The sequence below is a fragment of the Phyllostomus hastatus genome, unplaced genomic scaffold, assembly GCF_019186645.2.
Source record: "Phyllostomus hastatus isolate PE091 unplaced genomic scaffold, TTU_PhHast_1.1 phas_contig_1, whole genome shotgun sequence".
NCBI lineage: Eukaryota > Metazoa > Chordata > Mammalia > Chiroptera > Phyllostomidae > Phyllostomus > Phyllostomus hastatus.
Window position 1 is genome coordinate 4,658,693 of NW_025333498.1, and position 14,606 is coordinate 4,673,298.

The window sequence follows — 14,606 nt, forward strand, 5'->3', positions numbered from 1 at the left end:
AGGCCTAAGAACTGTGTTGCAAGTACCTTGTTATTGCACAATTCTTTCCTGCAGTTCATGTTGAGTGTCTTGCTATTCTAAAATGACATAATGCCAAGATGTGCATCCCACCTCAAGACTCTTCCAGAGTTCTCGTTTTTACAAACAGTAATTTTTTAATTATAACACCATATTTTGATTTTCTACATATTTATAAACGAGATCTCCTTTGACCAATTGCATCTTGCATCAATTCTAAAAAGAGCATCTTTATGGGGAGAAAGGGTGAAGGGTTTACAGGAACAATTATAAAGGACACATGGACAATAACAAGGGGGGTGGAAACGGGAGGAAGGTGGGAAGGGCTGGTGTGGTTGGGAGGGGTGGGGGGAAAAGGCAGAAAACTACTTGAACAACAATAAAAAATAATAAATAAAGTGTGTTTATATTTGAATTTTATAATTATAGTGTGACTATAAATTCTATTTCCTTTTAATTAGGATATGCTCGCCTCCCCCACCCTGTTTCCATTATGGGATCCGATGAATGAGATTGCATTTTGTTCAGATGTATAATTTTCTTTTTTCCCCCTGCTTTTATTTTTACTAGCATTTACTTGATGTTGCATTTACTCCCAGGCCATAAGTTTCTAGTTCTTCAGTTTCTTCTGGGGTATCTTTTTCTTCTGGGCTGCCTCCTCCTCTGGTTCAGGAACAACCCACTCCTTTTCAGTAAGGATCCTCTCAATGTGTCAGATCTGAGAGCTCATGTTTGGGATCATCCACCCACGAGCTCTGTAAGTTCTGTGCTGCATCCTGGGAGCTTTGTTGATCTGGATGTGTTTAATGACCAGAGAATCTACATCTAAACCCTCAAGTTCAGCATTACTCTCTTCATTTTAAGCCTGTGCAACAAAAATGCAGCACTCATTTTGGGCCACCGACCCTGCGTCCAGCACCACTGTTTGGCCTGGGCACACCTGCCAACTCCACCATTATAATGACGAAATGGCACACACTGCTTCTGTCATGTGGCATCTTTCAGTACTTGGTGGTTTTTCTGATGTGCATACCCTTGCAGGCCTGGGCAGTTTCAGGAGTGTTTTTGAACACAAAGATTTGAACCTCTTCATTTGCATGATTTTGTGGGGCTTTCAGGTCAAGTGAATAGCAAACCATTTTCAGAGGTCACCTCAGGCCACTTACAGGAAAAGCTAATTGTGAGTCTTTCATCTTAGATATTATAACAAGAAATTATGTTGATGTGCTGCATTTATATCCTCAGGGTTAGGGAAAATGATAACAGCAATCTATAAAGCTAATGAAATTGTATATACTCACAGACTATTTAGTATAATTAATGATTTAGAGCCTGGGCTATCCCAGAAGACCTCAACACCAGTGACATTGTCCTGAACCTTATTTTAATCATAATGCCAACCACCAAATGGTTTAGCCAAGCTACTAACAGGGGTTCTCAGGATATAGCTGAAAATATATGAGCTAACATAGCAATGAGCTTACATAGATATCCATGTTTTCAGTGTTCTTAAGCCACATGGAAAGAGCCTCCTAGGAATTTTTTTCAAGTTTTATGTCAAAGGAAAACAGTGCATTAAAGCCAATAGAAGAATTCAGGTCAGCGTATTTGAGCAAAGATTTAAAGGGAAAACAATAGCCTGACTACAGCTTTAGTTATACAAATGTGTACAGATGTGACAAAAATAACTGAAGGTATAAAATAACTATGACAACTTTTTTCATTAAATGTACTTAACCTACAAAAACAAAACACCAAAATCTTTAAAAGATGAATCTATTAAATTTAAAAACACCTTTGGATGTATATGCCTAGCTGTACATGAGAGTTTATGCTTGAGTTCCTCTTTCTTTGTTTAATCACAAGGGTGTGGGTCAAATCTAGCTTTGTTTTACTCAACAAACACAGAACAGAATTCAGAATAACTGAAGAACCAGCCCCACTGATGTCACCTCTTCCTTAACAACCACCTCAAAATCAGATAAAACAGTAGGTCCACCCTTCCTTTGTAGAGTCAGATGCTGAAGGTCACAGATCCTTTATGGTCATAGATCAGTTGGGTAGAAAAATCATCACAATTCCAGCTGTTAACTTACCTTGAAGAACTTCCATAGGGAGAACAGTCCAAGCATTTTCCAGATAGGAAATATAAATATAGCGAGCCGTATTGCAAGCCAGGCCAATATACAGAACCCTGAAGAAAGTAAAATAAAGTAAGTCAGGGGACCAGTACAGGAAATAAACATGCAGATATTACCTATATTTCCCCCTGCCCAAACCATCCATCATCCAGCAGACAGTGTTCCCAACTTAGAAGTGCAGATGCTAAAGAACAATTAAATTTAACCAGGAACTCTTAGGAATAAGAAAATTGCTTCTACATATCTGCCCTCAGCCTTTCAAAGTGCTTGCTAATATAAAGGCGAGCATCACTCTTCCTGAAACTTAATTAGTAGCAGAGAGGATGCTTTTTTTTTTTAAAGATAGTCTGGGCACACTGCCATCTGTAATGACATTGCGGGCTTCTTTCCAGGCTTCTATGTTGGGAGAGTAGCTATTTCCTATGATAGGGGAAGGACAGGATAACATATGAATAGGAACATGGGCTCGCCTGCAGTACCCAAGACACCAAGCAGTTTCACAAGGAGACTCTCAAGGTCATCAAAACTCATCCAATGGTGAACAATAAACTTTGGAAATCAAATACTTTTTCCTAATAGTTCAATTGTTATATGTTTATTTTTTTTTAAAAAGCATGAAATCATATGTTCACTTTCCCCCTTACAATCACCACCACTAAAATTATGAGTAAAAACAAAATAAACAAAAGCCCAAAGTAGTATTTCCAAGCATAAGGTTCCAATCTCTCTCATTCTGAATTGGATGGGGGGTTGGAAGCAAACGGTGGCAGCTCCTCTGCACAAAACAACCTGATGGCAGGGATTTCTCTTTCTTGGTTGTTCTCCATTTTCTGTTAATTCTCCTAGCCTTAATGCTTTTCTTTTTTTCTAAATTCAGGTGGATGAATACTAGAAGGTAAAAGAAATGAACCAATATGACAATCAGTATTATCCTATCTTGCTTGCTCAACTATATTTTTATATTAAAATCATCCTTATAAATATTGTCCTTTTTTCAAACATTGGATCAAGGGAAGGAAATGCTTTGAGGCATCCAGCTGGTATTAACTACAAATATGGAACAGAAGGATGGGAGAAAGATTAAAAAAGGGGGGTTGAGGGGGTGGGAAAGAGATAGGAAATGAGTATTAGAAGGGATTTAGGAGATCTGCAGTATTGAAAGGGTCTGGGTCATCATATTCTGTGGGCATTATGTTCTTTGTACTTGTATGTTTTGAGAGAAAAAGAGTATGTTTCAATCCTCTTTGATAAAAAATGTGTGGAACAGACTTGCTACAGATCCATCAAGCAGGGTCCCTCTGCTAGGAAACAAACAAAAAAGCCCACAGGAAATTAAATGCAAAATATACTATACAAACACACAAGTTACACAGCCTATGTCACCTTTTTAAGTTCTGTACCAGATTTGTTGATGAGCTCAACTTAGCCTAAGTCAGGGATCAGCAAACATTTTCTATAAAGGGCCATAAAGTAACCAGCTTAGGCCTTTGTTGGTCTCTTGCAACTACTCAGCCTTGCTGTTGTAGAGCGAAAGCAACCACAGGACAACATGTAAGTGAATGCGCATGGATGGTTGTATTCCAATAAAGTATGAACTATAAAAACTGAAATTTAAATGTCATATAATCTTCATGTATCACAAAATATTATTATTATTGTGAGTTTTTTCAACCACTTAAAAGTACAGACGCCATCCTTAGCTCATGCGCCGTACAAAAACAGGTAGCAGGCCAGCTTTGACCTGGGAGCCATAGTCTGCCAAATCCTGGCCTGTCTCACTAGTTCTTTTTAATTTTGACTATACATCAGATTTACTCAGGTAACTGTTAAAAACTACAAATGTCAAGGCCCATGCCGCTCTCAGTGACAATCTCTAGGACTGGCACCCAGGCACTGTGCTTTTGAACACTGCCCAGATTATTCAGATACTCGGCCAGGGTGGGCAACCACTGATTTAGCTCATTCCAAGCAGCTTCCAATAATACTGCCCTGTATTCCTATCATTTTTTTAAAAATGGTAGTACATCTTCCTTGTGTTCATATCACTTCTCCCAAACCTTTCTTCTAAGCCCAACTTGGATTTGGGGTTACCATGACAACCACTGTTTAATCCAGCCCACAGTCCAGCGGTCCTGGCCTAAAGCAAGCCAGAGTCAGTCAGCCCAGTATGAGACTGTGGTATGCCTTCAGCCCTCTACCCATGTGGAATTCAGCCACTGGAGTCTGTAACTTCTGTGACCCTTACATTTCTAGTTGCCACCAATAAGCCAAGTGACTATGAGCTGGATATATCCTTCACGTCTTTCCCACATTCTAATCTCACAGCTGATAGTCATCTTTCAGGACCCAAGTCGTGCCTTAGAGGAGAAAAACAAAAATAAGAAGTATCCAGGGTGCCCTGGCCAGGTGGCTTATTGGTTGGAGTGTCATCCTGTGTACCAAAAGGCTACGGGTTCAATTCCCGGTCAGGGCACATACCTAGGTTGTGGATTTGTTCCCTAGTCAAGGGGCATATGGGAGGCAACCAATCAATATTTCTCTCTCACATTGATGTCTTTCTGTCTCTCTGACCCCCACCCCCAACCTTCTCTAAAAAAAATGTTAAAAAATCAATAAATATATCCTGGCATGAGGATTAAAAAAAAAAGGAAAGAAGTATCCAGGGCCAGCTACTTCATCTCTCTGAGCCTCAGTCTCCTCATATCAAATAGGGATAATAACATCTACTCTGCAGACTTGGTGTGATCACTACACCCAGTGAGTTGCTACAAATAAGCACTCAATAAATGGTATTATTATTATTATTATTATTTTAAAGTCACCACATAACCTTTTGTTTTCTGACAAAATTTTTATTCCAGAACTCCAAAAGAGAGAGGAGCACTAGCATTCCTTCCTCACCAACCACTCTAGGGAAGCCGGTGACTTCAAGAACTCAGCAAAGGTAAGAAGATTGTGAGCAGAAAGGAAGGGAGCATTTTAATTTATGAAAAGGGAAAGAAGTAGACATATATTTATTGACCAGTCATTGAAGAGTAAGCTCTTTAATATCTGAGTGCAGTATTTAAACTTCCATATTATTCACTGTTCTGGGGTGAACTGTATGCCCCCCCTCAAAAAATATACTTATCTGCTGAAGTTCTAAGTCCTAAACCCCAGTACCTCAAAGTGTAACTATATTTGGAGACAGGGCCTTTAAAGAAATATGAAGGGGAAATGATGTCATATGAGTTAGTGCTAAGCCGATAGGACTGGTGTCCTGACAGGAAGAGGAGGATGGGACACAGACAGGCACACAGGGAAGACCCGGTGAAGACAACCGAGGTAAACCCGGAAGACAGGGCCTCACAAGGAATAAACCCTGCTGACACTCTGACCTTGGGATTTTAGTTTCCAGAACTGTGAAGAAATAAATTTCTGGGTTTTTTTCTAGAATCTGTGGTGCTTTGTTGTAGCAGCCCTAGCAAACACATGCACTCTCATGAAATTAAGGACTTGCTAATAAACTAGAATTTATAATGTGATTTACTAGAGCACATGTTTAGGGCACTAGGATTTTTCTGGCTACTGTGAAGTCTGGAAATACAGCAAAATAGTCTGAGAATCTCTCTCAGTGAGATACAGATACCTACCGAACACCTAGAATGAAAACGCTCAGAAACATCATCACTTTCCTCTTCCCTTCCTACAGCAGGAAATCAGTAAGTATAAAGATGGACAAGACAATAAAGGCAATTTTAGCACTGGTGGTTGGTTTAAGTGAACTTTCCATAAAGAGGAATACAACTGGGAGGGATCAAATTATTCAGCAGAAAACACTGCTCCATGGAAAACCCAAATTACTTGTCACACACCTTGGTTCTATATTTGGGCAAAATATAATAGTAGGAGAAAAAGTTTATGAGATTTGAATTTCTTACACAACCACAATTCACAGGACAAACCTGGTAGTGATCTTATAATAGAACTGGTACCCTTTTTCCAGACAGTATTCAAATATGGATAAAATTGTGTCATTTTACAATTCCTAACAGAGTTTAGGCTAGTTATGACACCCTACTTTTCTAATTTTAACCATCTATAATAGGGGTAAATGCTTCCCAGGCCTCTGTAAACCACAATGAGCATGAATTTTGTTCAACAAACATTTGTTGAGATACCCGTATGCACCACACACACTATGCAGGACCCAAGAGGAATAAAAATAAAGAGAAATCCTCTTTGCCTTTAAGGAACTTACAGTCTATGGTGAGACAGACATGTAAGCAAACAAAGTTAAAATAGAGTACTTTAAGAGGTATGCATAAAGCACTGTGGGAACACAGAGGTGAGGCCATTGGCTATCCCTGGGGATTCAGGGACACCTGGGTTAGAAATAATTGTAAAAAAAAAAAAAAAGTGGGAGGAGCATTACAGGCAGTGGGACAATGGGAACAAAGGTTAACTGTAAAATCCCAAGTGTTTGAAGACAGGGAGGGTGTCTGAAAGATATAAAAGTAAAAGATATAAAAAGGGTCAAAGTCGAAGGGTTTATGAAAAGGTGGTTGAAGTTTTCCAGCCCAGATTCAATGTGGAAATTATACTTTATTCCAGAGCCAATACAGGGTATGAGCAGCAAAGAAAGACCCAAGCAGGACTACCCCACAATGCTCAGATCTGTCGGACAGAAGAGCAGTGCTATGCAAAGAGAGCCTAGTCTCAGCCCACTGAGGAACTGGAGCAAGTATTTTGCAAAACCGCCGCCAGAAAAACATAAAAGTTCCTCAAACACCAAAACCAAAAAAAACCCCCACACCACTGGATAAAAACAAAATACCTGGATGAAGACTGTATTTTTTCAACCACTAATGAAGTATCTACAGGTAGACTGAAAATTCTCTGCAACCTGCGTTACAAGATGCACAGGTTCCAGTGCATTCAACTATTGCTCAAGGGCAGGTGGGGGATGAAGAGACTAGCAACTACTAAGATTCAGAAAGCAACATTTTGAACAAGTTACAGAGCACCCGGACAATTTCCTCAGCCACCACACCCTAATGAGTTTTTACCGGTTCTAATGGGATAGGTTGGTCATTAATGCCAGACACTTGGAGCACACAGAGTCCAGAGTCTGCCACATGCAGGGTTCAGCTTAGGTTTTCTGAATGGTAAACAGTATGTCTCATGTAGGTTAGGTTCCATTGTTCCCAATCATCCTTGTATGGTCTGTATACACTTGTCATTAAAAAGCAAAATAAAAACCTCCTTCAGATATTGTTGCAGATGTCTGTCTAAACCAGGCAGAGACATCAGCTGCTAATTATAGTCAAGATTCTGGTGTTTAATGTAAGCATTCAATGTAAGCAGTGTGGTCCTCCCCAGGAATGAAGCTTATTTCCAGCATAAGGACTGATTCCTACTGATGACCTTAGTAAGATGATGTTCCTTATAGTTTGTTGAAGAAGTTAGGAAAAAAATGTATATCCAGACTCTTTAGAAAATAATTACAAACAAGGTTTAGGCCTTGAAAGACTTAACTTTTAGTCTAGAAAAAATCTCTTTTCTCATATCCATCCCCCTCCTCCCAACCAACCTCCATGATGTAATGTAACTATAAATATTCCACCAGGGTTTCTCTGTGTCTCTAGCAGAACAGGGTTTTATTGTAATGATGTAGAATCTCTTGCTCTCTCTCCCCTTTCTTGTCCTCTCATCGTGGCATTTCCTGCCATCCTGTGTCTGATTTAAAGGGAACACAGCTGGCATCCCCTGAGCTACCATCATGGTACACTCTTTTCACGCCCTCATGGTAGCAAAAGCAGCCAGACAGGTAGAGAAGACGTGGACATTTCTCTGTGGTGGAGCTGCCACATGTGGAGGAGCTGCCACACCTCATGCCCAGACCGAGTACTTAGCTAGAATTGGCAGAGCTGATGACTTATTCCTCTCTTTTTCCTAGATGTGCCTTCTGGAACTGCTACCTCTAATTGTGAGAGTCCTACCCTTGAAAGGGACCATCCCTTCCAAGAAACCTTCCCAGATGTCTCCATACAGTATGATTGGTTCCACCTGCCCCTGTTCCTTTGTTATACTCTGTTGCCATGAGAATACCTGTCACAGTCTGCCACTGATGCACACAGAAGATGGTGAGCTCCTGGGAGGTAAGGATGGTGTCTTCCACCTTTGTATTCAAAAGGAGCCTGCCTTGCTCAAGTACTCAGTGACTCTATAGTAACATAATTTAACACCATCTTATATAAATTGATAAAATATAAAGGCAAAAAGCATAACTGTTCTCTTGAGAAGAGTGTTTTTCATTTGGCCACTACTGTGGATGGTATAATTTTTTAAAAGATTTTATTTATTTATTTTTAGAGAGGGAAGGGAGGGAGAAAGAGAGAGACAGAAACATCAATGTGCGGTTTCTAGGGGTCATGGCCTGCAACCCAGGCATGTACCCTGACTGGGAATCGAACCTGCGGCACTCTGGTTCGCAGCCCGCATTCAATCCACTGAGCTACGCCAGCCAGGGATGGTATAATTTTTTATCATATGGGACCTACCTATTCATTGCAGGATGTTCAGCATCCCTGACCCTTGGGTGTTCAATGCCCGTCTCTGAAATAATTAAAAATAGCCTCTGTCCATTTCTAAATGACACCTGTTGAGAACTGCTGAATGAGTCTCTTAAAACAGTGGCTTCCTGGTCATTGTGTCCTAAAATGTTGTGTGTGTGCGTGTGTGTCCATACTCGTTATATTAGTATATAAAGAATTCTAGAAGGAGATAGAAACCAAACCATGTTCATGGTTATCTTGAAAACTTATTAAAGAGCCCCTCATTGTCTAAAGAATATATTTCTGTAGATTTTGAGTTTGTATAGTGAATTATGTACCTTTTGGTAATCATATAACAGTATTTAAAAGGTGAAAAAAAACTGTCCAATTAGGCATGGGAGAGACAACCATAAACATTAAGGTTAAAATAATACAAAACTAAAAGAATTCTGCTCTCAGATTGTTTGAAAGTATCTTTAAGTTGGTGTTCCACACTAAAGAAATTGAAACTGATAGAAACTGTAGATTATAGGTATGGTTTAACCCCATTCAGCAAAATTGTGGTCAAAGAAAAGGTTTGGCTCTACATCAAAAGATTAGTAAATGTCTTTATATTTGTGTGTTTTATAAAGTTTAAGTTGTGAATACGTTACATTTTATCATTAATCCACTAACTACTTGATGCTGTCACCTAAAGCAAACTACAAGTCACTGCAGAATGGTATGTACAGCATTCTAACATTATGTCAGAGAAGGAGAGTCATATATGCATGCATGAGCTTACGTGAATAGAACATCTCTGGAAGGACACACTAGAAACTCCTATCACTGACGGTCTCCAGGAAGGGGAATTGGGGGACTGTCCCAGGTGTGAGAGAGGAACTTTACTGGACATCTTCTAGTACTCTTTGAATTTTCTTCCATATGTATATCTACTGTGTCAGAGAATGAGCAGAGACCAGTCAGTGTTTCATGTAGCTATAAATAGGCATGGTAAATGATGTATGATGTCTGACCAATGGCTCTCCAACCTGAAGGGATTGTTATTTGAATTTCTATTTTGGCTTAAAAAACAACAGACAGGCCGTGGTCAGGTAGCTCAGTTGGTTAGATATGCTAAGGTTGCATGTTTAATCTCCAGTCAGGAGAAGCAACATGCAAAAAGCAACCAATGAATGCATAAATGGAGCAAGTCAATCCTTTCTCTTTCTCTTTCTCTCTCCCTCGCTTTCCCCCCTGCCCCCTCCCTCCTCTCTCTAAAATCAATAAATAAAAATTTAAAAAGCAATACAACATCCTAGCAAGAACTATATTCAATATTCATTATCTTTTGAATATATTGTGAGACTGGCTGTGAGTAAACCACACAGTCATACAAACAGTTAGGAAAGTCACATTTAATATGAAATAATCAGTATTGCCATTATCATATTCTTTCTGGACAAAGAAAATGGCAGTCTGTACACACTGACTTCAAGAAACGTGCTCATTGGCTCCATGAGCCACCTGAATCATCAGAAAGCGTATAGAATACAATGGGAACCTCTGAATCGACCCTGCTAACAGGAAACAAGATTCCATTATAAAACATCTTCCCTTGTAGACTCTGGCACAACGCTGTCTAGCTCTCTGTCCTCCAGCCACATGAATGCCGAATGGACCACTGGGCCACTGTCCCCACTCATCCTTTACTGTGACCTGATGCCCTACTCCTCCTTCAGATCTCACTCAGCTCCTTCATATGTGGTCATAGCACCACGTGCCTCTCCTCACAATCCTTATCTCATTGGTGACCACACAACAACCCGCCTGTATGCTCCACACAGGGTGAGGTCTGTTCCATATTCTGCTGGCTCAGCTTTATCTCCAGTGCTTGACACACAGCCGGCACTCAATAAATACTCATGGCTAGAGGGGAAATATGAGTACTTTAAATAGAACATCATTCAACTTGAACACTGTGTAAGTGCAGGTGAACAAGATTTAAATATAAACTATGTACACATAATTATATATGTATACATATTATATCTGATTATGGTATAGGAATAAATGATGGGCATGTGAAAGAATGAACTGGCTTAAAAAAGTGGCCTAGAACTAGGATGATTAAAAAAATGGACATCCATATTTGGCAACTTTTTTGATTGATATTAATAGGCTATGCTTGAAGATAAATATTAAGTCATTTATGTGGACAAGCAATAGTTCAATGAATAGCTGACTACAGTTTGTTTGTTTTGGGCACCCTGAAGCACTCATGCAGTGGATCCTCAACACATGGACACAAGCAGATAACAGGGTTACTGAGTACTCACAGGCCAGCTCACCAGAAGAGCTGGAGTTAGCGTACAAGCCACAAAGCTCAAAGAGTCAGTGGCACTCCCATACCAGCTGCAGCAGGGCTGAATCACCAGTGAGATCCTGGAAGCCACGAGGCTTCAATCACCAAGCAGGTGTGGCTCATCACTAACCCGCCCTTGTAGAACAGAGAGTAACAACCACACTGTTTGTCAGAAGAGTGGATGGGGGGAGGCTATTCACTTAGCTGTGTGTGTTTTGTGCAGCTACCAATACTTGCTTTACTTTTTCTAGAAAAAGAAAACAGTAAAAGTGAAGCCTGAGTGTTTGCTGGTCATTCGTAATTTGTTATTTTTCTGCTTTCAAACCTTTCCTCTCCAAAGAAATTGATAAGCAAAGAGTTATCATCATGGTAACTATCAACCAGGTTACTGTGCTGGTTCCTGGCCATATTTACATCTCTCCATTGTTCTTCTAGTTTATCTGTATATTTTTTCTTAAACTGTGTATATCTCCAAGTAGAAACATAAGGAAGTTCAAAACAAAACAGAACCCTGACTAATGGAACCCAACCACTTGGAAGAAACACTATGCTGTTTTATTATTATAGTTTCCATTTGTGTTAAAGTGAAATGACCACACACACACACACACACACCATGATTCTGTTTAAAAATCTTCCTTGAGATGGCCTGAGGTATACATAAAATACAAATTCTATAATTTGCAGAAAATAATCATTGACATGTGGCATAGCAATTAACTTGGAAAAGGCCTCAAGAGGTAACCTTGAGGTAGCTCACCCCAAGGTAAATTTGAGGGAATTAAACAAGTTTATCCAAACTCAGACTGAAAGAACATCATGACCTAACTAAAAGTAGAAAATAATTCCATTGTTTTTTACTTTAACCACACCACAGAAGGAAGTGGGAACAATTAAAAGATCACTGACAAAAAAAGAGAAGGGAGCCAGAATAAGGATGGGAAAGTGGGAGGAGAGTCTGGGACGAGGTTCCAGGGAAAATCCCTGAGGGAACTGGAGGCACAAAGCTGTAGGAGGGACATTCAAACATATGAAGGGCTTTTCTGCTGAAGAAGTGGGCTGTGTTAGCCTAAAGTGAGGCCTGTGGGCAGTCAGAACAATAGATGTTGTTGTTTTAGCTGCTAAGCAGAAACCAAGAGAATGTAGCATTCTCTATTTTGACCTGGGCTTGATCCTGGGAATGTGTGTGCCTGGACCTGCCTGGGACCTCCTAGGTATGAGGCCCACCCAACAGGAGACGGAGCTAGCAGATGGTGAGACTCAGATTCTGATCGCAGCATTTGAGACCTGGTTAAAGCTACACCTAAGGCTTCTCAGTGACACAGTCCAATCCCTGATTTGCTTAAGCCACTCTGGGTAAGGTTTTCTGCCACTTAAGTGTCCTAAGTGACGTAAGTAAAAAGAGTCCTAAGTGACATAGATCTTAGCTACCTCGTGAGGAAGCGAGCTCCACATCATGAGACGTAGCCAGGCCAAGGCTAAGTAACTGTCCTCCAAGCATTAGAGGGGAGGGACCTACACTAGGATGGAGCTAGGCCTATGTGACTGTTAGTTTGGTGGGGCTACCATAACAAACACCACAGATGAGGTGGCTTAAACAACAAAATTTATTTTCCTATAATTCTGGAGGCTAGAAGCCTGAGACCAAGGTATCAGCAGGATTAGTTTCTTCCGAGACCCCTCTCCTCGGCTGTGGCTGGCCATCTACTCCGTGCCTTCACGTGGTCTTCGCTCTGGGTGTGCCTGTGTCCCAATCTCCTCTTCCCACAAGGACACGAGTCAGGTCAGATTAGGGCCCACCCTAATGACCCCATTGTAACTTAACTACCTCTTTAAAGACCCTGTCTTCAAATGCAGTCACATTCAAAGGATATGGGGATTAGGACTTGAACATGTAAATTTTCATGGGGTACAATTCATCCCACAAAAATTACCTCCAAGTTTACTTACAACAACAACATTAAAGCAAAAGTTGATGAAGGATGGTAGTGTTTTACTCAAGAGCCACTTACTCCTTAGACCAGAAAGAAAATGTGTGAAACCAGTGGCAGCTTCTCAGGGCCTCTGAAGTCCGAGTGAGGCTGCAGCCTTAGAGGTGGACTGGGGCAACGGTGTGCCACCTAATCCCAGCTGCAGTCACTCGTTTACATCACCGAGGGGGTCGCTCTTTACTCTTCCAGTGGTTCATGTAAAATGAAAGCTTTTGACACACAGTGCTAATAAATGCGTTTTCACAGTGCTCATCACAGCGGGGCATGTGCTGCACCCTGGATGAAGTGGCGGAATCCAGGACACGAACACCGAAAGTGGTTTTTTCCAGGAACAGTCATAACTGCCTTGGTTATACTATAGGGGTTTTGAAAAGATCAAATCAACATGTAAGGTAAAACTGCAAGCATGCAAATATGTACGCTACCATTAAGTAAAATGCAAATATTTCAGTAAGAACAGCTAAGTCTTTTACAGATTCTGTCTAAGCCAGTACATAAAGAAATGTCTAAGGTCCAGGGTTCTAGTTTCCATTCAAGTCAACTAGCTTTAAAGAAAGAAAATTCTCTGTTCAGATCCCAGTGACTCGCTATCATAAATCACATCCCCTATCGGTGGCTAGATGGTCTGTTGTCAGGGCATGGCCTGGATGAGTTTAAATGAATGGCTTTGTGCACACTTTTGACTTACTAGCAAAAACCATTCAAAGTCTGAGTCCCTGGGGTGGTGGGAGGGGAGAGGTGAGGTCTGATGTGTGGTTTTTCACATATTAAAACCCACCAATGTGGAGAGTCAGATCATTAGAGTCAAAACCAAAAGAAGCCACAACATCAAGTCCAATCCTCTTATTATAGACAGATAAGGAAACAGAGATCCAGAGAGGTAGAATGGGGCCACAGAGTTGGTTAGCCAGTGGAAGGTCAAGGTAACTGCCCCCTTGCCTTACAGTGCTCTTTTGGTAGGTAATGATAATGTGCTATGTTCCTATTCCAAGTTCCTTACATGAAGTCCAACCTAGACAAGGGCTTGAGGAAATACCTCTGGATTGGACCAATGGGGACAAGAATTGGCCACGTAGGGTAGTTATGCTTTTAGTAACAGCTGTGCAATTGGATTAAGAAGTGTGGATGTATGTTTGAATTGGCTTTCAAAGTTGTTAACAGTTTAAACTTTGATGAATCATTAAGAGGATAAGAAAAAAGTAGAAAAACAAATGCTACTTAACAGCTGCTCAATATCCTGGATTACAACAGAAAAGTTTACTAAGAAGCAAAATTTTTTTGTTATGAGATAAAATGGGCAAAAAGACCATTTCTGATGAGGTAGCCTGGAACCTCAGGTGCTGATGCTGAGGTAGAATGCAGTTTGAGCCAGGACTTCTGCCCCCGTGTGCAGGCTTGACGTGGACTGCGTTAAGTAGGCGACTAAATCAAATAATCAGAAGCTGACTGTTTGATTTAGGCTGGGAAAGGAGCAGAAAAGAGGGAAGGGCACAGCACACACACATGTGCACACACACCCTGACAGGACTGTGAGGGAGGAGCAAAGCCAGGGGCTGTCCAGGAGTCTGTATCTGGG

General features: G+C 40.7%; 1 protein-coding gene and 1 pseudogene across 2 annotated transcripts in view; both read right to left on the minus strand.

Annotated features, from left to right (window-relative positions):
• The window catches only part of MFSD6 (major facilitator superfamily domain containing 6), a 66,280-nt gene that overhangs the window by 21,201 nt on the left and 30,473 nt on the right, over window positions 1-14,606 (minus strand). For both annotated transcript variants that reach the window (XM_045856059.1, XM_045855974.1), the window contains one exon: window positions 2,115-2,212. In XM_045856059.1, the coding sequence (XP_045712015.1) occupies window positions 2,115-2,212 (98 nt within the window). The remainder of the gene's footprint in view (window positions 1-2,114; window positions 2,213-14,606) is intronic.
• On the minus strand, window positions 608-1,082 carry LOC123830436 (annotated as a pseudogene).